The sequence below is a fragment of the Fringilla coelebs genome, assembly GCF_963513975.1.
Source record: "Fringilla coelebs genome assembly, chromosome: 1".
In the NCBI taxonomy this organism is placed as follows: Eukaryota; Metazoa; Chordata; class Aves; order Passeriformes; family Fringillidae; genus Fringilla; species Fringilla coelebs.
In genome coordinates this window covers 61,211,339-61,236,665 of record NC_140028.1, presented here as the reverse complement: position 1 = coordinate 61,236,665, position 25,327 = coordinate 61,211,339, and the positions used below count along the sequence as shown (strand labels likewise).

General features: G+C 40.0%; 1 protein-coding gene across 2 annotated transcripts in view; it reads right to left on the bottom strand.

Annotated features, from left to right (window-relative positions):
* Window positions 1-25,327, bottom strand: part of CARMIL1 (capping protein regulator and myosin 1 linker 1) — a 189,093-nt gene that overhangs the window by 92,748 nt on the left and 71,018 nt on the right. For both annotated transcript variants that reach the window (XM_084207455.1, XM_084207456.1), the window contains exons 3-10: window positions 19,124-19,174; window positions 14,928-14,987; window positions 12,564-12,685; window positions 10,463-10,560; window positions 10,040-10,110; window positions 9,829-9,902; window positions 4,750-4,825; window positions 2,081-2,169 (exon numbers count right to left, since the gene is read on the bottom strand). In XM_084207455.1, the coding sequence (XP_084063581.1) occupies window positions 2,081-2,169; window positions 4,750-4,825; window positions 9,829-9,902; window positions 10,040-10,110; window positions 10,463-10,560; window positions 12,564-12,685; window positions 14,928-14,987; window positions 19,124-19,174 (641 nt within the window). The remainder of the gene's footprint in view (window positions 1-2,080; window positions 2,170-4,749; window positions 4,826-9,828; window positions 9,903-10,039; window positions 10,111-10,462; window positions 10,561-12,563; window positions 12,686-14,927; window positions 14,988-19,123; window positions 19,175-25,327) is intronic.

The window sequence follows — 25,327 nt, the reverse complement described above, 5'->3', positions numbered from 1 at the left end:
CTCCCACCATACACAGCCTGTGCCTGTCAGGCCAAGCTTCAAAGCCTGGTAGACACCAAAGCCCAGCCTAATCAATAGGCTGAGCTGCCCACTCAGAAATCAGTATTTTGGTTATCACAAACTGTCTCATTCCTCTAAAATACCTTAGAGATTAACACCCTTTTCAAGCTCATTTTTTTGGGCCAGCCTGAATGACTCTGCTCTCCCTGAAACCTGGACAGCACGTATGTTAACTAAAACACTTCCCAAAACATAAGTGATTGCTATATGCATTGAAGCCTTCCAGTGTAATCTAAAATGCATCCTTTAGGTGTAGTTAAAGCAATAGAAACGGGGATAAAATTTCCAAGAGCATCTAAACTGGAAAGCACAAATCTTATCAGACAGGGGCTTTCATTTGACATCCTGTTTTTCCCAACAGGAAGTTCACACTTCCCTAGTTCTGGGTCCTTATTACTACTGCAGCACAATAGTTTGCTGTTTCATCATTTGGGAGGATGACAAGTGTCTATGAGGCTATAGCCCAAACCAAATCACAGAAATGAGTGGCTGGAGATAGAAAAGAACAGAGTCGTCCTTAACTGACTCTGCTGCAGGAAGAAATATGCTCTTGCAGATGCTCAGGTTATTTCCTACAGCTTTACTCTTGGTAGCTCTTGCTTAACCCAGGTTTGGCATTCTATCACAGCTCATTAAAAATGACTGGTCTGTAAGCCATGGGAAGAAAGATAGCCAGCAACAACAGGGTCTCCTAGCAAACAGATAGGAAAAATGGCAAAACTGACAAATGCATCCTTGGCAAAAACAGACAGTGTTGATCAGAACAGATACACACCAAGGCACAATGCCAAACGCTCTGCATGTAGATGGAGACATGAAAACCAAAGTCACAGGTTGATTATCTGTCAGGTCCTGTTAAAACTGAAAGCAGTTAATCCAACTGGGATAAATTAAGGTAGGCAACGTGCAAAGGTATTCAACATATCCTTTAATATTAATGATTATCACTAGATTTCAGGGCACATACTGGAAAACAAGATTAAAATCAGGGGCTTATGTTTGAATGACAGCTATTAAAGGCAGTGCACTAGTGATCAGAAAGTTCCCATAATAATCCAAACTCAACCTCAAATTTCTTGTGTCATGTAGGCAATTTTCTTTTACAGGCATTTCAAGGCAAAGTGCACTTTAAAAAGGAGAAGAAGACTCCAACAATGGAAGAGGAGACAATGTAAGGCACACCAAATATCTCTCCTGTGCTTGTTTCCTTTTATTTGTAATTCTGCATAGCGTTCTGCTTCTCCCACATTTACACTGCTTTTTTAATTTAAAAAAAAAACTTCATTAGCTCTAGAGTTTATCTTGTCTACATTGTCTTGGACATAACACTAAAATGAGCACTGCAAGTATAAACTAGCACAGCTGGAAGTAACTTTGCTTCTATTTCCTGTGAAGGAGGGGAAAAAAGCAAATACCTAATAACAACAACTTACTGTATTTAAAACATATGCAAGATTTAATTGCGTGGCTTATTTCTGTGTGTCTTCCTTCCAAGTCTATGACAAGCCATTAAACTTACTGATCTACTTTCTTCAAAAGAGTTGTTAATGTAGAAGTCCTGTTATATTTGAGCAGACAGCAATCCACATTAGGATAGCACCAGCTCATTTGGAAATGAAACAACAACAAGGTGTTATGCAATATGACATAGTATGCTTTTTTTACAAAACCTAAGCCATTGTTTCTTAAATGATAAAAAGGTGTCGATACTTCTGTTGGACCCATATTTGGGAGAGGAACAGTAAGAGCCAGTTTAAGGTTTATGCCCTCTTTCAATCACTTTGCTCCACTTAGCCCAACTCTCCAGGCAGAATCCTAAAAAACACCCGTTTAAAGGGATTTCCTGGACATACAGACCCTCTGGAAAATCTGCTAAAAACCTTGTGACTAGAGGCTCCTCAGAACTAGACAAACATTGAGCACAGATTTTTTTAATGCTTATTCTGCCTAACACACAGCACCCATCCCTTTTAGTGGGAGTAAGCAGCACCTAAAGCGACATTGTGAAGGAATTACTTACGTTCTAAGCCCGGCATTCTCTAATACCAGTTCTTCCAAGCGACTGGACCTACTCACCACGCGCAGTATCTGCTCACAGAGATCAGTGGACTGCCACAGAAAAGACAGAACAGAGTTAAAGAACACAAACACGCAACAGACAGTTATTGAGTTAAGCTCTACATCGTCATGGGATCCAGGCCACAACCATCTTCTTGTTATACATAAATAGGAAGTAAAAATACCAGAAACATTCAGGAGAGTAAACAGAAGACTTCTGGAAAAGACTTAAGAGAAACAGGCGGCAGACTAAAACTTAATGAACCAGGCTGCCAAACCAAAAGGGGCAGAATTTTTATAATGACAGTGAAACCAATCTAAATCATGTGGCTCAGGAAAAACTCTCACTTGATTTTAAAAGAAATCTTATTCATATGCACACTACTCCTGCAGAGAAAAGTGGTAACTAGTGAAAAGGAGAATAAAGCCTCACCAGGAATGACAACTAAACACAAAGAAATGTGTTAGAAAGCAAACAAGCAAACAAACAAAAAAAACCCCAAAAAAACTCAGGAGCAAAAGTACCCTAGCTAGAGAGGTCTCCAAAGACTCCCAAGGACTAGTGCTTAAAGGCCAATATATTTGAGTATGAATTCTTCCAGCCTATGGAGGAGCAAATCCCATCTCATGTTCTTACTGTGGTTGAATTCTAGAATTTGCATGGATATTTGCAAGGGCCATGAAAAAAACATGACAACAAAAGAGTTTGTTTGCCCTGCTCATTCAGAGAGAGAGATAAAACCGTAATCATTCAAAAGCCATGCAGTGAACTCTGTACCTCATCACCTTTTATTATAAACTTTTATTTTGCTTCTGGATTTGACTTTTCTTTTTCCCCCTACAGCTCACACTAACCAGCGTTCATGTGATATCCAAAGCTGAATTTCAGTCATGATCATGAAGTGCTGAAACTATTCTGTTACCTGCCTTTAAATACAACAATGTGACATTCATACCTGGGATATCTTTGTCTCTAATGATCATCTGACATTTTCTAATTTGTGGCTTTTCAGGGTTTGTTTTTTTTTTACTTTTAAACTAATTGAATGTCCAAAAAAACCCACCATAAACAAAATAAATCTGCTCTACCACACATGTAAAATCTTATTAATCCTTTACACAGTAAAGGTTCACAATTTTTGGTGAAGACTGTCTACTCAGCCACCTTCCCAATATTTTCTTTACCATCCATGTTTTAATGATTCAGAATATTATCACAACCTTTCTACAGTACTGTGACTGCAAGTGGAAAGTTTCATGCCTGTACTGTAAAGCCACTGTGGGTACTGTGTATCAAACACAATGTCAGAGGGGGACTCATGAAACACAATGCACTCCATGGCCTCCGGATATGTCTGACCTCACACTGACCCTAGGCAGTGTTCTTATGGCATGGATTTACTGCCCAACAATCTACATTTCCCCATTTTTAACTTAAAATTTGAATGTGTGGAAGATAAGAGGTTGGGTTTTTTTAAGTAACTGATGCATTTTCTAGACTGACTATGATTATTTGTTTTCCGTGGGAAAGCTACTAAGAAAAAACCCCGAAACATTCACATAAATGTATCTCAGATAGATAACAGGGCCAGGTTTTGTTCTAAGCAAACTACACCAGCCAGTCTTCTAACTAAGCAAACTATCTCATTTCACTGAAGCAGAAACTGATTAATTGCATTGTACCTTTTAACAATGTTGATTTTAACAGCAAACTACAACAGCACTAAAAATACCACCACCTTCATTCCATGCATAACTTTGAGAGAGATCTCCCAGCAGGAAAGAAGTTTTTTGCCTACTCTTTTGCCAAGAAACACGTAAGTTCCTATTGAATTTTCATTGGAAATGATAACTTAGGAATATAATGAGAGATTTACAGATCAATAGAATGGCATCAATTTAAACAAGAGGAAATTTAATATTAAGTTTTAAAGGTAAAAGCTTGTGGAGGCAAGCATAAAAGCAGTTTCTCAAGCAAACCACTAACTCCACCTGTGACTAGAAACTTTAGGAGAAATAGCATATTTTGATATATTTAAATTGTCACTGAATTACTGCTTTTCTTGGCCCTTTTTTCAGCAGTCCAACTTGTTCAGACATGCCCTCTTTTGGTTTTTAGCAATGAAAACTGATATGGAAAAATACCGGTGCCACACATCAGTGTTTTGGAAAACTGGGAGAGAAAATCATCAATTTGCAATGAAAATTACACAGAAAAAAAGTGCTTTATGCAAGAAAACAATCCCCAGAATCTTGGCCTTTTCACCTCCAAAAAGCAACTAAGATTTCTGGCTGTTTTGAAGTTACTTTCCAATCAGTCACATAATATTGTTTGGGGGACTCATCAATGCCTAATGAAGTTTTATAGGCTACTGCTATCATCCAATGAAGTTTTCAAACTATATCATTTGAAATTTTGACAAGACCTGATTCTCAGCAGTGTTTTTATGGTGTTAACTGACTATCCAACAGTTTATATTTTCCTGATATGATTCCAAGAAAAAAAAAATTGGCAATAGATTGCCCAGTTGTACTTGCCAAAAATATTTCACTTTAAAAAATGTAACAGCATCCTTTAAAACACAGCACAGTCTGGTAGAAGCAGATATATTGTTTCAATTTATTACTTACTAATTTCAGATCCTTGGAGGACAGCTTTGTAAACCACTGATTATACTCCAGAGCAGCAACTATAGGTATTAAGTCTCTAGAAAAAGAAAAACACTTTTACACACATTTCATATAACTGACATTTGAAACAATCTCCTAAGTGTTCTTCCATGTGTCATTCCCATAGTTTTGCAATGCTAATTGCCTACCATCTCCATTATAGAAAGCTCTTCATTCTAAAAAACAGCAGCTGCAGCTGCATGTCTTCCTCTTATTTTAATAAATTTTCTGACTGGACAACTGGCATCCATTCTAGTATGAATTTTAAAATCAGGAATTTGTCTGGGCTGCCATTCCTACTTTTAGCATAACTTTTTCTTCAGCCTGTGACATGTTTAAGCTTCTTAATCACCTCTAATTATAATTTAGCATGACGCTAAAAAGCTTTTTGGCAGTCTGATGATTTAATATAATTCCATGACTGAACGCTTCTAGAGAACACCTCCTTGTCTCATCTCTATAGTTAAATTCCCCCAGGAAACAGGAGACCTGCAACAGGATAATGCGACATTCAGCACAAACCCTCCTTAATTGTGAAAGGGATTTCACAAATGAAATTCTAAATTATTCCCATTTTCTCCATTCCAAGCCTCTTAACGTGATCTGCTCTCCCTGTGTTAAGTTTCTCCAGCAGCAGACGTTGATGAATGTCACATCTGTATGCTACCCCCAGCAGATTCATTCATCAAGCACTATCACACCATTTAGCAGTGCAGCACTCGGATCAGTTTGGGGCTGCATATTAAACACTTACATACACCTACACAGAGGCTTAACAGCTCCTTAGAAAGTCCTTGTCTTCATAATGAAATAAAGAGCTGTAACATACACAAACTAACCTATCAAACCAGCACCATTCAAGCCTGTTTTTCTAGGGAGAATTTTTAAAGTATTGGCTTTTATAAGCTAGTCCAACCCCGCCCAACCCTTCATCCAGGACATATGCAGGTAGGCACAGGTCCACACTTAACATGCAGCACCCTTCTCCCATCTTCTTTTTATTCTTCCCCTCCTCCAGTTTTCCTCTGCAAACACGCAGGCACTTTGGGGTGGTTGTGAAACACACAGGAAAGCCAGGAGACAAGGCGACGTCACGTGGATAAGCAATCCACAGGCTATACTGGGAACTGCAGTTGCTAGATTTGGAAGTACAAGCATCACTAAGGTAACAGATCGAAGGTGCAGCATTTTGCAGCAAAATACTGTAGCTCACCAACTGAGAAGCTCATGCAAATAGACATTTTCACACTCCTGCAAAGGAACTAGCGTGGGGTGCCCTTCAAGGATTTAAGCCATCTTTCCATCTTGTTCACAGCACACGTCTCGTTGTGTGGTGAATTCGTTTCCACAGGCACAGCAGAGACTTAGCAGCTTCGTGGAGTGTAGAGATTTATTTCTGTCCACCACGTTGTGTTTGCTCCTACACACACACACACACACACACACACTTCATCTCCATGTAAAGCAATAACCAACTGCAGAAACGTTAGGTGAGAAAAAATAACAACCCAGAGGTACTTCCCCCTTAGGCTGGGCAGGCAGGAATCTCTCCATGGAGTATGGAATGCTCACAGACAGAGAGGTTTGCTTCTTCTCTGTGGTTCCCTGGTAAGATCAGTAAGGTGGTAATGGATTTGCAGCTTTGATGCCTCTCTCACCACTGCCTTTGCCTTGGAAGTGGAATGAATGTAAGAGCAATTTTTCAGGTGATATTTGGTTTGTTCATGCAGCAGTAACCAGGCAGCACAGCTGGGCACACAGTGGACAGGCTGACACTGGTGAAGCAGAGCTGGTCACGCTGTGGAGCACCGCTCCAACAGCAGCAGAAGGTACCACGAGCATTTGTAGGTCAGCTGTCAGCAGCAGCCCAGCTCCTTCGAAGGAACAGAGGGACGGTGACTGGGGATCACCAAGTGCAAGTGTTCACACTGCCAGGGAGCTGTAAGGCAGCTTGGAGGGCTGGCAAGAGCTCAGGAACTTCTGGGCAGGAGAGTGGCTGCAGACAGAGCTTGCCCCAGGCTGTGCCTTTCTCCCCTCTCCTTCTCTGGCTGGGGAGAGAAATAGCTGAAGGACAAGGGGGGCTCAGTCTCAGGGGCAGAGCTATGACACTTTCAAGAAATACTTAAAGATGAGAACTTGCAAATCAGCTGGGCTGATTTGTTTTAAAATATTCCTGCCCAGCTGCAACGATGTTTCTTGAACAGTTTAATCTTCTGCAGCATGCAAGGCCTGTTTGTTCAGACCCCAGTCACACACGGATCCTGCCTGGGACCTTCACAAGCACCAGCTGCTCCCCTCCACACACCTCTTTCCCTACTCCCAACATTCCTACAGACAGTGGATCCCTGCCTGTTCTGCAAGCAGCTGTACTTATTGTCCACAAACTTTATCAAATTCTACCATCTGATTTTAAGAGAAGACTTTTTTTTTTCATTTTTGTTCCAATTTTTGAAGGTGCTTCTGACCAGTGGGACAGAAGGGTTCCCTTCAGGAATTTACCCTTCAGGAATTTACCTCGACTCCTTCTCTTGCTTTAAGCTCATTTAACCCAAACATTCTTGTTATTGAGTTTTTCTTTTCAAAATTATATATTGCTCTATTCATTTTATTCTATTGCAGTCTAGATGTGGTTTTAATAATAACCTGAATTCTTTTCCAATATGGTATGAAAGAAAGCTAAGAACCAGTTACAAAAGCAGGGCCTCCTCATAACTTTCTCTCCCTGAGTTACATGGAGATGTTCAGATTAATTAAAATTACCATCCAGAATAAAGTAATATTTATAAAAGATAAATCTGTGCCATCTTAAAATAAATCCAGATTCTGTACTTCTGGAATGCAGACAATCTCTCCAAGCCTCAACAAGATTCCAGCTTATCTAATGCCTTCACATTTTTTCAACATCCCTGTCCCCCTGTGTATTTCAGATGGCAAGAAATCTCAACAGCACAATGAAAAAAATCTAAACAATTACATTTTTCTTAAAATTTTTTGAATGTCCAAATAAGCTAAAACATATGCTACACAGATGAAGATCGTGCAACCATATCAAATATGCTCTTTTTCACTTTTCACTATGAGTATTTTTATTTTTAAAATAATTATATGGTTCACAACACAACATAACTTCAGATAAAACCTCGGAAGTCAAGTTCCCATGCAGCAAGCCATGCTGTGATGCTCTGGGAACTTAAGTTCATCTATAATTCATGCCATCTTCTGTTGACCTTTAACAGAAATGTTTTACTTGGAAAAACACAAATTGTTTATTTTTGCAATGCACAGCCCCTGTATTTAGAGACCTGAGGCACCTGTCCTACCTTGCTTCAGAGCTACTACACAACATAAACTATATAGGTTCAGCAATCTCAAAAATAAGGTGAATGAGATATACAACAGTGTCTCAGAATCCAAAGTATAAATTTACAGCAGTTCCACTGTCTTAAATATATTGGAAAATGCTTACAAACATTCTTGAATTGACTGGGATTTCAATTCCTAATTTGTATTTTTAGTGAATAACAAGGGTTTGGCTTTCTTAAAATTTTCATCTTCTTGAAATTACAATCCAAAATGTTCTTTAGTTCAGTCCTCATCACAAGATGGATTCCACAGCATATAAATGGTTCCAAAATAGATTTGAATCTTTGGACTTAGACAGTCTTGAAGCACTTAAAAAAGGCTTTTCCCAACAGCAGAAATACATTTCTTCAGTAATTTTGTAAGGTCTATTTAATGAAAATATTTTCTAAAACAACAAACCCATTATTTCATTTTCTGGCAGCCAAACTCATCTGCACCCCCTGAGATATCCTAAATATTTTAAAATATTCTACCCACTCTTTCCTAATGAATTGTTTGAACATTTAATATCTATTGAGGCTGGGTATCTGTAGGTTATGCCCCACAGTCTTCTCATCACTTCCTCTTGCAAAAAATGTTTAAAGCATCATTAAATTCTTGCCCCAAATTTGCTTGTGCTTAATAGTATTCCTCCCCTTTTCCTCTTTCAGCAAGGCTTAACCAAGGAAAAAGAGTCTTTGGCTACACCTGCCAGGCACCGGTTGCAGCCCTGTAGTCTTGAGTTACCTCTGAACTGGTCAACACAGACACTGCTTGGTAACTTTGCCAAGGGATTCACTGCAGACTGTGAAAATGTGGCACAGAAAATGAGTTAAATCTTTGAATGGGGTGTTCTGCAAGTTCACACACCAGATAGCTTAAACCTGCAAAGAATGCTGTGGCAAAATACTCTTATTTACCTACCACCAGGTCCAGTCTTTCTGTTATGATATTCTAACATTGTATCTGTGATAGATTCTTAATTCTTTCACTGCGTTCTCCCAAAGAAACAAATGCTTTCCCAATCTTATTTACACTTTCTTAAATTTGCAGTTTCCTTTGTATAGTGACAAATTTTAGTTAAGATTCCCTCCCATTTTCTCCTACTTGTAATATCTCCAGATTCAGCTTATTCAGAATCCCATTTTGTCAGCCAGCTAAATTCAGTAAACTAAATACAACACTTAGCTAGGTTTCACCATCTCACAGCAAAATTACCCTCAACTAGTTCCTTTCTGGAAGTACATATCTTTGATAGCATCTATTATAAGTGAAGAGACAACTGGCTGGAATTCAGTTGAACAACTTAAACCTTCTACTGACTTGCTGACAAAAATTAATTTCCTTTACTGTGTACATGTACACCATGAGGAAAAGATTCTGCAGAAGTAAAGACTTCATAATTTCCTTTTTTGCTTTGCCCACCAGATGTAGATGCATGTTTTATCTGCTGAATTTGAGCTCTTATATCTGTCATCACAGGAAAAGTAGCTATCCGCTACTTTTTGGATTGCTTCCAATAAGAAAATATATTTATCTTCTCCAGCTCCTGAATGAAATGAGGTTTCCATGGGGCTTTTGTGCAAAACCAGCAGCTTTGTGCTGAAAACTGAAAGTCCTACAGATGGTAATTTCCCAGTAACAGCTATGGGGCCATCCCACTTCATCAATATTAGCATGACTACTGCACTGGTTTACCTGTGGTCAAGGTGGCTGAAGTCTTGCAAATTCAACTCTCTGGTATCTTGTGTCAGATAAATCGTATCAACGTCCTGTTAAAAACACATAACCAAATACATCTTTACAGAACTGCAGTGGGTGGGTTTTTTTGCCAAGCACTATGGATTTACCTGTTTTCATCATAAGTACAGGTAGCTGAAAAGAGCTTCAGAATAAGACAAGCACTTACCCACTGTACTTCCTCTCTGTAGGGAAATCCAAGCCAGTCACAAACACAAGCATACATCTGCGAAAAGCCTCCTACAAACAACCCAAGAGACTATTTAACACAGTAGTCACACAAGCAAACAAATGTACAGCTAAAAGGACACTTTAATACTTAAAGATCCAATTTTTAAAACTCACTCTCTTTTTCTCTCAGAAGACTGTGCATTGTGCTTATGAAAGGAACTGAGACTATCCTATCTTCACATGGTAAGTTGCAAGAAAGCTTAATATAGTGCCTTCACCTACCAATCAGAAGTCTGCCTCATACTAATTACACCTTAAAACTAATTACACCTTTACAAGCTTCTGCTCGAAATAGAATTAAACTTCCTGACACTGCAATCCCAGCCCTCTTTTATATTTGAGCATTTAAATTCATTCTCACCACAAGGTCCAAGTTCTGCCACAGTCTGACTGTCCCACAGGGCCTGGAGATTAGCCAGTCTTTCTGAAGGCTCCATAGTTACTTTTTTCATAATCCTCCTAGATGGAAAAGAGGGGGAAAACATCATTCATGGTTTTGAAAGTATTTTTAAAAACATAAACCTTTTTTATTTTAAGAGCATTTTTAAATGAGTGTATAGGAAGAATTACCATTTTTAAGACAACCCACTTTCCTACCTAAAAGGCACACATACCATTATGCAGCACAGCAGGAGTAACATTTATTCATTCTTTCTTTCTCTCTTTCTTTTGGTTAACCCTGTGACTACTGGGGCAACCAAATCCTTGCGTACTGCAAGATCACTCCATCTAAGGAGGCTTGTGGCCCTCATCTGACACCAGGGTGCCCAAAATAGGGAGGAGACATGGTATTAATGGTTACCCTGAAACTACTGCTGTATATACACTGCTTTTATGCAGAAATAGCACCATGGTGCAAAGAGCTGAGCAGTTCCATGTGGCCTCTAGGCCGTACTCTTGATATCCAGCTCCAGTCTTTGTAATTTGGTAGCAGGTAGCAGTTTCCTTCCCTAGACAGGCAAGAAACACAAAACCTTCCTACCTTTTAAGAAATAAAATTATCTGTTTTTCTGAATGACAAGACTGCCTCATAAACTACAAAATTTATGAGGGGTCTAAGGGGGTGGGAGGTGGAGCAGAAGAGAATTAATAAGCAATAATAACTGGAGAAACCTCTTCCCCCCCCTTTGTTGCCTGATCTGGTCCTCTATCATCCACACAACTCCAATTCCTTCATTTTGGAAAACTCTGCCATCTGAGAGGAGAGCAAGAACTTTGATTTCTTTTCTGGGAAGCAAGCACTCCATGCAGCTACCCAACCTGCTCCAGCACTGTTCTCAAGAAAACCCACAGAAAACATATGGAGAGTTCAAGGCCTTCATAAACAACCAGAGAAACAAACAGTCTCACAAGCCTCTTCATTCTCTTTGTGTGCATTTCTCACACTGTTACTGAGGTTTTATAGCCACCCTCCTCACAAATATTCATTCAGTTGTATTCTTGTTCTTTGAAGGGAGACCTCAATCTCCCCTAAGGCAGTTAACTACACTGCCCAAGAGGAAAATTGGAAGTGGGGAAAAAAATGAAAACAAAAAAAAAGAAACTGCCATCTAGAGTTTATGAACTTGATTTCCTACTCCACCTACAGGAGAGGTGAATAATGAAGACATGCATCCAAAATAAAACATGTAAGTTTAGCCTAACCATTCACATCTAGAGTCTGTTACTAAAGTTCACATATAAAAATCAACATGTCTTGGAAAACTCTTTTCCACAGCCCATTTTTTCTAATAATGCTGGAAACCAGGAGCTGAAGGGAATACAGTAGAACTGCATGGCTTGGTAGAGAGTGATGAAGATGAGGCAATGACTGAGAACAAGGAAAATAAAATGAAGAAAAACTACTGAGAATTGCTGCAAGATGATAGAATCCAGAGACACAGGTAAGAGAGAAAACCAAAGGCACAAGTAAGGCAATGAAAAGAAAAGCCAGACAAGGAGACAAATAATTCAAGGAGTCAGTTAAACCATGGAAAGTATATGACAACACTGCCCAGGGCTTAGTTTTGAAGAACAAGGCCCACAATCATGTGCAATGTTTCACAAATACTGAAAGTAAGTGGAACTTTTCCCTCCTCTCCCAACTCCGATTTTACTTCTGGTGGGGAAAAAATAAAACAGAACATGGAGCCAGTTAGAACAAAAAATACAGAACCTAAGCTACACCTGAGGCTCGAGAGGCAACAAGGTAAAATAAAAACTTAAGACCTCAAATAACTGCACCCCTCTCCAAGCCAAAAGCTCTTATGACCCTACAGGATGACACGCAGTCTACCTATGCTCTACACCGTGTCCTGGTTCTGCCATGCACCTGGACAAAAGTTTAGTGCTTACAGATATGATTCCTACATCCTCGGTGTATTTCTGAGATCAGGGTGGGGAGACCAGCAGACAAAAAGGGGTGGCTTGCCACTGCTTCCATGCAATCTGCTCCCACTAGAGGTGCCCTAAAGGATACTTACACTGGTGAGAGTCCAGGGAATATCTTCCTGAGGCAGGTCCCGATGTGTGCCAGCACCTCGTTCACATCCTCTGAGGATGCCATCTTCATGGAGATGCTGCATTTCTCTGTTTCCATAATCAACTATAAACAAAAGTGCAAGAGGCTGAGAAGGGCCATAATTCATGTCGATGAATTAAACAGGAAAACATTTTAAATGCCAGTTGAATGCTCGTAGGAATCTGTTATTCCTTAAAACATGACACAGCAATGCTCCAGGTAAAGTTTCTGAAAGTTGTTCTTGAACGTACAAAGAGCCCCGTATTCAAACTTTGCTTTTTCTAACAGTGCCCTGCTTCCCACGGGAATACAATTTTGAAAGGATCTTGACCTCAGCTGACACTTTGAAAACCAAGAACTTTTCACAGCATTGTCCTCTTTTGAAACACGTCCCAGAACACCAGGAGAAGCAAGCACAGCCTGACAGGAAACTATTGAATGAGCAGGGTGCCTGTTTCCTCCGGCAAAAAGTAAAAGTCTTTAATGGCTATGATCCTCTGGAAAAGCTCTGAAGCTTTGTTCTGTGCTGCTTAAGAAAATGCTGTGGTGCTGTGCAGTCTGTCTGTGCAGATGAAGCAGTCACTCAGCCAGCACGATTGTCCCGCTGTCTGGGGGATATGTGCTTCAGAGAGTGGGGATAAATAAAGCCTTTTGCAACGTGCCTCTCTCAGATATTGAGTGTTCAGAACCAAATCAGATTAGGGTATGAGTGACACATCAGCTCTGCTGCTGCATCACAGGAAGCAATGTAATGTTTCTGCTGACTCCAGTGTGAATAGTTAGCACAGCCCAAGGCATCACCTCCTTTAGATAGGAAGCTGTGCGCGCACAGTGAGAAGGTAACAGGAGGAATAAGTAAGTGAAAACAGACAGGAGGAGAGGGGACTCTATGCAGTATGATACAAGGGATTGCTTCTTATTGAACCTGGCTCCCAGGGCTCTCTTGCTTCCCAATTCATGCCCAGGGTCACCACCATGATAATCCTAGAAGAGGCTGTATAACCCCTAAAGCACACTGAGACTATTCACACCTTTTACCATCAATTCAACTCCTTCCTGAGCCTGTTGCCACCACTCCCTGATGATGAATGAGTGGGCAACTTACCACAGTTTTCATCATCACCAATATTAGCACAACATTTCCTTATATTCCTCTATTTGTCCATTTGTTCACTTATCTTACAGTAGGAAGCTCTTCATGGCTCTCTGCAAGATGCCTAGCACAAAACTATAGCCTTTTGATATCACAGCTATACTAAGCTGTTTCCAGGAAAACAGCAAAAAAACCATTTGCTCCACAAGAAATAATCTAGGATTCTCTCTGCCTTCAGTTAGAAGTCTCACGCAATTAAACCACAAATGAATGAAAACATGAAAAACCTTGAGAAATATTTTAGGAAAAGCGCATGCCCATAGAGGCTGCTGAAAATCTCTTGTAAATACTGCTACAACAGTGACTGTCTATGCCTCCAGGAATAATTAGCAATAGTTACCTGGCATTTTAGAACCTTAATTTAAAAAAAAAGCCACAAAAACTTACTAAATGGGGAGACATTTAGTAAATGTCTCCCCGTTAAAACACCTGGACCTTTTATTTTCGCTCCTTTAAGGAAAGCTTCAAAAGACAGGTTAAAAAGACCAGATGTTAATACAATGAGAGCTTTTCAGAGTTCAAAGCCGCTTAGGCACTCTTATTCCTTAAAAGCTCTTTAAAAGCCAAACACACATGAAACACAAGAAGACTTTGGTACAATTGAACTGTCAAATCTTGTCAACATGCTCATCTTATGAATTAAAAATGCTCTAAAGGCATTCTTCTTTTCAGCACCTTCCCTTTGACATTTACTTTTTTGGGCACGTAACTTGCTGTCAAATATACTTTGTGTTGTACACAGTAAAGGCACGAAGAATAGTTGAAAGCAAAGCATTCCTGCCTGCAATGTAAGCAGCAGCTTTTGGCTTCCCCATAAAGGTACTCACCACAGAAGCCACTGCAGCTTGTGTGGTGATGATTGCATACCAGCCACCACTGCTTTACCAGCTCTGAGAAAAAGATCCACTTATGATACAAATGGAAATTTGTACCATACTGAACTAGAGAAAACCCCACTCTATTTCTTATCATTGCTCCAAGTGCACAAACATTCCTAAAAACGACTCTTTAAATTCTTGTTGTTATTTTTAAGACTTTAGACCAGCAAGAATGCAAGAATACAAATGTACAGTGTGCTCAGTGGAAGGAGACACCTGCATGCTAGAGCATTACCTCCTTGACTCCAGATTTAGCAATGAGCAAACAAGTATCTTTTATCTAGAATACACTCACCTGGCCTGGTTTACTGGAAGTTACTCCTTGGATTTCCAAGTAGCTGAAAGTTAGTTCTAACTGTAGTTAGAAAAGAAAACACCACATTACTGCAAACATCATCTTATTTTAAAGAGCACTTACACTTCTCAATGAGGTTACGAAAACCTTGAGCAGGCTACTGATATTTAATATCAGTTCCTGTAATTGACACTAAGTATTTTTTAATACCTGGACACAGTTTTCATTAAAAAAATACATTTGTTTGTTACAGGTTTAAATGGTTATTAGAGGTTATAGGAATACCACACTGGATATTTTACTGCAAGCAATAAGCACATAAAGCTTATAATCAATTTTATGAAAAAATTTTACTATAAAAAGCATCATTAATACAATACCCTACTGATGTGTACTCTTGTGACTGATTAATCATTTATTACAATCTTTACACTTCATAATTATTCTTTCATTAGTTACATTGATCAAAGATGCAAAAAAATTTACTACACAGAGGCTGAAGGGACATGCACACACACTATATATGTATATGAATAAAAATAACATTTATAAATAAGTAAATAAATATATGAACATAAATGTCCAATGCTTTAGCTTATGTAAAAGTATGAGAGGAAGTGATACATAAGCTTTGTCTGAATGGTTTATTTGGATGACAGTCAGACTAGGCAGGGAAGAACATACTGACTCCAAATGGAAGCTTAGAATGCGGCAGGGAATTTTTTTCCAAGGACAAATCTAGGGCTACAGGGAATGTGCTAAGATCTGAATTCACAATTATGTTGACAATCATCTTGACAGCTAAGATATACAGAAAGAAACAAACCTCTTGGACTGAATCTTGACGACAGGGCAAGACATTAGCTCATTTCCTTTTAGCTACCATTGAAACCATTGCAACTGAGCAGCCTGTCTGAATTGCACAGAGCTTCCTGTACTTTATCTTATCCTAGGCTCACAGTCAGGGTGTTCCAGGCTAACTGGCAAGTACCATATCATTCTATTCCTGAATTTGTCAAAAAATGTCAGCCCTGAATGACTACTGGGTTCTGGTGTCAGGACCCAGACACAGCTAATGGGACTCCCCCCGTAAAGGCTGGAACAGCACACTGGAAAGTCAGGAACAGAGGCACCAGCTTGCAACCATCAAAGATCTTTCCAGAAAACTTTTGTTATTACTGTCTCTCTGTTCTTTTTTGCCAATTTTCTGAATCCTTATCCCTTCAGTTGCCGTCATGATTTGGCAGCATCAGAAGAACAAACACCCTCCCATTTCACCTTCTGCCAAAGGCCTTTCTTGGCGAAGGAACTTTACTCTGAAGTTTTGGGGGCTTCGTGTGCTTCGTCTCACACTCTGCTCAGAGGCAGCACCCACAGCACACAGGCAGTCTCAGGGGTGCCATCACATCTGCTTATGCAGCGAGTGAGAGCAGGGAACTGAGGCAGGAGAGGCAGAACCAGCACAAGCCTCTTCCCAGGGCTCACACCAACACCCTGCATTTCCCCAAGTGCAGGGCATTCATTTCTCTTCAGTGCATCATTTCTAAGCTAGGCCTGGCAATCTTTTGTGATGACACAGCCCTGTGCAGTTGACTCGGGGCAGAAAGAAGAAAAAAGGAAAAAAACAAACCCACCAAAAAAATCTATAGCAGCTGTTGCTGGCTACTGGATTAAGCAGGACTTCACACACAGAAGGGAAAAGCTCTTTTTTTCCAGTACTAATTAAATATTTCTTTACCTAAATCACCATGAAATTTTAGAGGGGGGAGTTTCTGTAATTGAAATCCTTCATATTTTGAAAATTATTTACCTATCAACTTGAGGGTTCTTTTTTTTTCTAAAGTATGTCCAAACACATATATGCATACACAATAAAAAATATTTGGAAAGTTCACACAGATCCTGTCTCTAGTCTGCAAATCCTCTTGCCTAGAAGTACACAAATATCAGGAAACATGGCACTATCTCTACAGTTCATCTTTGGTTCATTTTTTCTAGTTAAAAATATGAATTTATAGTCCTTGCTTTGCAGCAAAAATGTAAAACATGATGCTCTAAACATCATCTACTTCAAACTAAGGAATAATTTTTACAAGGTTTTAAAAGGCATAATCTCATTTATTGCCCAAAATTTCATGTTTTTAAAATCCTCTTAAAAAGTTATGCATGCCTCTCATTTAGCAACCTTTCAGTTAACCAGACAGCTAATTTCACAGTTTTCAATTTTTTCAACCAAAACTTATTGAAAGTTGCACTAGAAATGCATTCACAGATCTGAATTACATTCCTACAAATATTTTATATGCTTATTTGTGGGAATGATGACACATCCAACATTACTAATGGTGCAATTACTTTTTATATGGACTGTAGCAAGAATTAGCAAGCTTTAAGTACTGTCCTTCCTTCCCAATCAGTCTGTGTTAATCAGTGGGAATGAAATGATTGGACCAGAGTGTGAAGTTTAGAGGTGGCCATTGTAAAAGCTTCGCTCTAAGGATAAAGTGAGAGTTGGTATTGGAGTTAAACAAGATTAATTCTTTTTCACTTTGATCCTTGTTTAGTAGATACATCCCAACAGCATTGTTTAAGCAAAAGTAAAGCTTGGAATGGAATGCAGCAGTAACAGCTACTCAGCACTGGCCATCTCTAGGCATACTTAATTTTGTTAGAGGCCCCCAGAGAAATAATGTGTCTTTGCTGAATGTTCTCAGCTGTCTTTCGAGGAGCCACTGCCTGACAGGTACATGGAAGTACTCAGGCTCAGAAAGCTTCTCAGCAGCTATTGGAAATACTACAGACATTAGAAAATTTACTGCTAGAAATGCATTTTCAACCATACTAACAGTTGTTCAGACATAAAAAGTTTAAGTTTTACATAAGTCATAAGCACAGATTCTCATCATCTTCCTTCTATTTGCTACCACCAAAATTACATTTCTACTAGTACAGAATACATGTTTTACATTTCATGAAAACAAAACCAAATTTTTCAACTATGCAAATTTTAATGAGTGCTTAGAATTGTCTGAAACACTCAACTAAACAGAGTTATCACTAAGTACTCCAAGCCTCAGCCTTCAAGAGCCTTGCTATTGTTTAACAAAATCATGATTATCACCTGTCTATCACATTGCCGTTGCACTGATGTCTGAGCTGTTCATCACCTGGATCTATCTTTCCAAGGAATTAGTCACCAAACCCTGCCTTAAAAAGCCCTGGCTGAAAACTGCAGTGATTCAAACACCAACAGACAACAACCAACTGGAGACATCTGCGCTGCAGGGACAGGGTGATCGACTGGGGAAAATGAGTGTCAGCAGAAATTCAAGCTGCAGCTCATCCTGTCAGTCAGCATCTTCAAATCATAGCTACCAATGGTCACATTTACCAGTGACCAAAACTGAAAATGTGGCATCAACAGTTCCATTTATGGATTCTGGTATTTCTACAAAGCGTGTGTGTATATATATATATATATATATATATACATATATATATATATAGACACACGCACTTAGACACACACATGTCAAATACAAAAAAACCAAAATAGGATATGTGCCAAATGCCTATTGACTGATTCCAAGATGGACAAGAGATGTTTTTTCACATCAGTCATTTTTATTGATGTGGAAATCATCTTTCTCTTCTAGAACAATCATTATGAATTGTCACAGGCACAGAAAAAATAATTCACCGGCATTGGCGAGGCAAGTTGCCAAACTGCTTTTCAAAATAAACAGCAAAAATCATTAGAAAAGAGCAGAATTTAATAAAACTCAACAGAGTTTATGTAATCCTATTTGACACTACAAACACTAGAGGGAATAATACCATCAGCTTGTTTGCACATAAACTGTCCTTTTATAAAATTCATCAGGCTCCTCTCACAATTCTTCAGGTTGGAGTTTACAATGCAACACTTCAGCCACCTTCATTTCTAGAAATTAAAATTCCTCTGGAAAAGGAGTGTGTAGATATATATACATATATATATTTATATATATAAATTCATTAAAGGCATATACTAATAGAAGCACCATTCTAACTCAAAACCATGCAACATACCATTCCTCAGTTTTCTGGGTTTTTTTAACAGATGTACATAACTAAAATATGCTAATTTTTGCTACTTAGTTTATGTAACTTTCATTTGTTGCCCCAGAGTATTTATAGGAACACAGTGATTTTACCTTGGTGGGAATCCGAGACGTTAAAAGAAACGCCCGACATGATGCCAACACCTATTGGAAAATAAAAAAGAACAGAATTCGTAAGAAACATTTAATATTATAAAAGATTCTTAGCCAGGAAAATCCTGAAAGCAGAGGGAAAAAGCCTCTAGTGTGAGTGTAGATTCCCTTTGCTGTCATACACTAAAGGAAGCAGAACTGGGATCAGATCCAGTAGAACACACTGAAGAGACTGCTGCAATCTGATCAGCTCTAAGCTAGTTAGCACAGCAGTGAACTGAAGAAATCCATTCAACCAATCTCCCAAGATCATATAACAGAAATATAAGTGACATTTTAAAAATAACCACGGATGAGAAGTCCAGGAACACAGGATGTATTTAAATGCAAAAAAAAAAAAAAAAAAAAAAGAAGATTATCATGATGTTATTGGCAATATGAGAGACTGTAAGCAAACGGGGGAGTTTTGGACACACTTGGGGCATTTCTTGAGTAAGAACACAAAGATTTCTCATTCATAGCATCTGAATTTCTTCTCCAGCAAAGGCAATGGAAAAATGCAGTTAGACTAGTGAGACCAGTCACTCTGGGGAGAAAACACAACACAACAAATATTTTGGAAGCTACTGCCAATCAAAATATAATGATTCTATATCATATCACTCCAATCTCCGGTAGCACATCCCACTCACAGATCTTACTCTTCGCAAAAGGAATTACTCATCTTGCAAAACTACAGTAGTGTTTGTTGATTTGCCCACTGAAATATCTGCTGTTTGCTACATCTTTTCCCAGGTTGAAAAAAAAAAAAAAAGAGAAGCAAATTCTACTCAAACGCCTGCATCAACATCTCACAGCACATACAGAGCTTTTCCCACAGCCAGGACCTGGTGAACTCAGCCCTTCCCTGCATCCATGATCAAGTGATCACGGTTGACACAAAACGTGTTCCTCACTTGGAGAGGAAGAAGCAGGCTGAGAACGCAACCCAGCATCCATCTTTGAACACTTCAAGGACTGGATTTCAGCTTCAGTTCCTCAGCTGCACAACATCTTGCTAAGTCCTAGGAGCACCAGTGCTGCACCAGTGTTGAATATTAGCAGATTGTTTTGGGGTTGACACGATTAGAGCCAGCGCTCTGGTTACCCTGGCATAGAGCCAAACTGCTGCAGAATAACCCCTGCCTTCTGTAAGGCTCAACCCTTCCCTGAAGCCCTCTTATGACACCCTGGCCTGTCACATAAAGCTGCTTCATTTCCTTGCTCATGCACAGAGGACAGACAGCCACTCACGCTCCCCTCCCAGCTATGCCTATCCCCAGAATCTCTTCCACAGTCCAGCACCAAGAGAAAGGGGAAGCCCACCCAAGGGGTTTTTCCACTGCTCAGCCACAGTTTCCCCAGCAGCTTTCTCTCACATTAACAAAACCTTGATCCTTTCCCTGCCTCACCCACCTCCTCAGGGCAGCCCCACACAGTAGGTGCACACCACTCTCCCGGGAGCCTCTGGCCAAGATCACACCCATGCTCACAAAATAATTCACTATCAGCAAGAGTGCCACTCTTACTCGTGAAGTCATGTACAAGCTGACCATGTGTGAAGAGGGGAAGGTGATCAGGAATCCTCCCTATGTGGGCACCACAAAAAAATCCTCTCCTGCCTCGCAGGCAGAGCAGCTTCAGGTCACTATACCTGAGATGCCCAAGTGACACAGGGGAAAGGAAACTTTTTTAAGAACTTCTTTCCATATTTACCGGCTAGGTAGTGGCCAGCAGCATTAGAGATAAGAGTGCTCTGCGTATGTCACCACAGTGGGACAGCTCGTTATGGAAGAATCATGTCACAGTCTTGCTTTAAAATATTTGCTTTCATAATAAGGGTTCAAGCTACTTTATGGGTCTAGAAGGGGTCGATTTAACACGACCACAGCACACATGAACAGTCCAAACAACAAAGTTAAATGTAAACCAGGTAGCCAGAAGGACCTAACAAAATTATGTTGGAAAAGAATGTTCCAATAGAGCACGTGGCAGTGTATATTCTTGTGGCAGACATACCAATGATCCAAAAGTGATCTTTCTAAAACCAGCAGAGCTGAAAAACCCACTGACCTTAAAATTTATGTACAAAGCAGAGGCCTACTGTAAGATGATACTCCCCACTCAGCAGGTAAAGGGCTACTCTTGAACAATAAGATGGTACTCAAAAAGAAAAAAAAGCCTGAAGTTTCTAATCCAGTAGCACAAATTTCTACACTTTTCACAGTTAAGACTTTCACAAACAAGAGTTTGATTCTTACGTAAAATCACTTGAAGAGAAGGCCAATTATTACTGCAAAATTAATGGCCCATCTTGACAACAGCAGGACAAGATTTATTATTTTTTTAAACGTTTTTTACAATGGCAGAATTGGCTGAGATGAGGCTTACCACAATTTTAGCTGTTAAAATCTGTGAGTATAGCTTTGAAAGGATCCACTTTGTTTTACTGCTTTCCGATTGTTTTTTCCTAATATTTTCAAAATTTTACTGTGACATCTTCAGTTTAACGTCGCCGTTTGTGCTCACGTTTAGCCTGTACCCCAGCTCAACCCAAGACTTGCTGGATGAGCTGTGAAACATGAATGGTTTCTTTTCAATGACTTCCTTCTCCTCGATAAGGCTGCAGCGCATAAACAAATAATGGCTCTTAGGATGTGGCTCACCCAGGTCTCTGACAATAGGATTCTGCATGGTTGTGAGTACTTGCAAGGGCAACAGAACATGTATTGCAGGCTACTCAAAAACACACACCACTCTGAGCCTTCCCTTGAGAAATGTGATGCTGACGCCAAAGGCAGAGGCACTGGAGGTGTTTTCACATGACAGTTCAAGCCCCCTCTTGAGAAACACGCTATTTTTGTGCAGGAAAACCCAGGTCTCTGTGCATTCCTCTGACAAGAACGAGTATGTGTGTGATTGCACAATTGTCTAGGGCTTTCAGAAGCATCCGAGAGTGCTGTTTTTCATGAACAGGCAGATTCTAGATTTCCTGGGGTTTTTGATTTCTTCATACAAAGCAACTAAAAAGCAGAAGCAGCCACCCTTACTCTCAAGCAATCCTGAGGCATCTTACCAAGAAGGTTCTGTCACTGTTATGCTCATTTTGCACCCAGGGAGCCTTGAGCACAAAGTCACTTGGAAGTCCAGAGGCTCAGAGCAGCCAGACACCCTAACTCCAGGGATAACCTGGAATAAAGGCTCCCTGGCTCACAGCCCATCAGGAATGTCAGTTGGGCATGGGGTATAGTCCACCTTATCATCTGATAACAAAATGATCTCACTTGTTCAGCTTAATGCGTCACAATCCCACTCCTCCATGACCTTTTTGTTTGGGCACCAGTCGTACTCAATCATTGATGACGTTAAAAGTTCCCATCAAAAGATAAACGTATGCAGGGTAAAGAAAGAGGCTCAGGAGTTAATTCATGCTTTAACACACCTGTAAGCCAAAAGATTTGTGAGTGACTGTTGTGAAGGCAGCAAGCACATCCAGGCAAATTTTATACAGGATACACAGCCTGCCTGTTGCTCCATGGAAAGGACAATAAAAGAGAATTATATTTAGTGAAGAGCAGCTTCGGTCTATTTTCCTACTCTGCCTTTTTTTAAGCATAAAATAGGATTATTATTTGAATTTTAAATTACTCCTACTCACACACACATACCCAAGTTGATGATTTCTTAATGTTTTTATCATTCCAAATTCTGTAACACTGCTCAGAATGTACATGAAACAAAATTGGGAAGCATTCACCAAAAACATATCCTGCAAATTATTGTCTCCAGAGATTCATGGCTTACAAGGTCATCTTCTATTTAGCAGAAAAATAATATATTTCAGTAAATAACATAGATCCTCTGTGAGCATAGAAATATACAGATGCATTTTGTCATTTATTGTCAAATCCTAGCCTTATTACCCATTTTAGCACTCTAAATTAAATTAACAGGGCTGCACTGGGTTAACCCAGCCACCCTACCTGGCAGTCACTCTTGGGAAGATCACTAGAGAAACCCAGCTCTGTGCTAATTGCATCTATTTTGCCAGACAAACCACAGCAACTAAAACTACCTCATCTATATTTAAAGCAGTTTTCAAATCCATAAGGAAATGCAAATCTTCTGAAAAACACCATTACCCTTTTCAAAATGCTCAGGAATGAAGAGTTCTGGAAAACACAGTGAGCATACTTGGGCTTCGTGACTAGACATGAAATGAAATCAAACCTCCTCAGCTCTGGGAAGTCGCATGATGCTCCCACCACTCACTACCACAGATGTTTTGAAACTTCCTTCTGCTGAAATCTCAAAATAAAGATGATTAACCAAATATTTTTCCCTTGCTGGGAACCGATAAACACAGATACTTAAAAAAAATCCAAAATCAAAAACAGCAACCAACTTTGTGGGGTTTTTTGATCAAATGTTGCAATTTTACTCCTTAAAATGTACTCTCTGTACCTTTCCTTCCACCATAGTTTCTTTAGCCCCTGGCATCTGCCATTTTGTCAGGCTCAAAATTGATTCAGTCTCTTCCATTCTAATGTACTTGTGGAAAGATGCATTTGTAACAGGTTTTCTTATTTCTTATTGCATTCTTATGACAGCCATCATCTTGAGAATGCCTTGAATCCAGAAGACAGTCACTTTTCTGTATATATCTTAGTTACACCATCCCCATTTTTCTCATTACTCATTAGCATTATTATTCAAAACATCACCATCTCATAAGCTTTCCACTGCTACTGCTGACTCAATATCTAATGCACACACAATAATGTGAGGTAAAGCAGCAGCACTAATACAGTTTTTGTTTGGTTAAAACACAGATGAATCAATACGTGTTAGAGCATCCAGCCTCCCTCGGTCCCTGTAGGATCGACCGTTCCCTTCCCGGGTTGCGTGCCTGATGTTGTAAATGCTTCATCCTGAAGCAACTGGAGTTCGATTAGATAAAAGGCCTCTTTCAGCACCATGTTAGAGATATTAGAGCTGGGTTTGAGAGAGGCACTTCCTGCTAAAAGCACTGAGCCCTGCTACACAAAGAGGCTAGCTGACATCCTGGAGGGCTTTTTGGAGGGCTGATTAGCTCCGGCTAACACGTATGCAGCATCATCTGAAACGGTGGCATTGCTTGGCATATGGTGGGTTTCTCTGCAGAGAGCTGATACCAGTGAAAAATCCCCAATCTGAGGGCTTGCAGCACCACCACCTTCACCCACACAGCCCTCACCATTGAGTTTGACTCTCATCGATTGGTCTCGACTACTTTTGAAGCGCCATCTGTGATAAAACCACTGACGGACCTTATTCACTCCCACTCCAAACTCCCTTTATTTATACACCAATACTAAAGCAGTCTTTTGCTGCTGAAGAAGTACTGTTAGGGAAGGCTTAGTCCATTCCAGGTCACACACAAAAAACAGAGTTTCTCCCTCACTGAAATGACCCTTAGCCAAGTTGAACACATTCCCAGGCTCGCCTAAGTCACTGGTGCCTGTGTGGCCAGCCAAAGACCAAAACACAGTCAGGGAAGCTGCTACTTGCATCAGTACAGTTCTCTCCTGCCCAAGACAGGGGTAGGCTCTGCAGCAAAAGTAACCACCTCAGCCATCCCCTTGGAGGGCTGCTCTGCTGCATGTTTCTCTATTATCATTCCTCAAGTCACCACTGCTTCCTCAACAAGGCTCCTGACTGGAGCCGTGGACAGAGCGTGAGCCTCCCTGCCACGGGAATGCTGTGCAGATCCACAGCTTTCACTGCTCCTTATTGCCGCCACACTACTTTAAAAATTGGTGGCTCTGTTAAGGGCCACCAATTTCTGTATTTTCTGGATGGCAGAGGATGGTATGGGGAACAGTTTTTAGCAGGTCTTTTTTGTTGTTGTTGTTTTGCTTTGGGGGTTTATTTAAATTTTTTTTTTAATGTGTGCTCGAATATCAGAAGAGATGCCAATAAATCTCCTGTGTTTAGAGAAGAGAAGCACCTTTCACATTACTGCAGGGAACAAGTCAGGGGATACCACAAGATGGCACAACGGAGTGCTTCACACACATTTCCCTTTCAGTCCAAGTCAGAGGACCCATTAACAGAAATGCTTATTTAGCTCCTGAAAAGCTGTTCAAATCTGCAGAGCAATCTCTACTTCAGAGGCAGCAATGA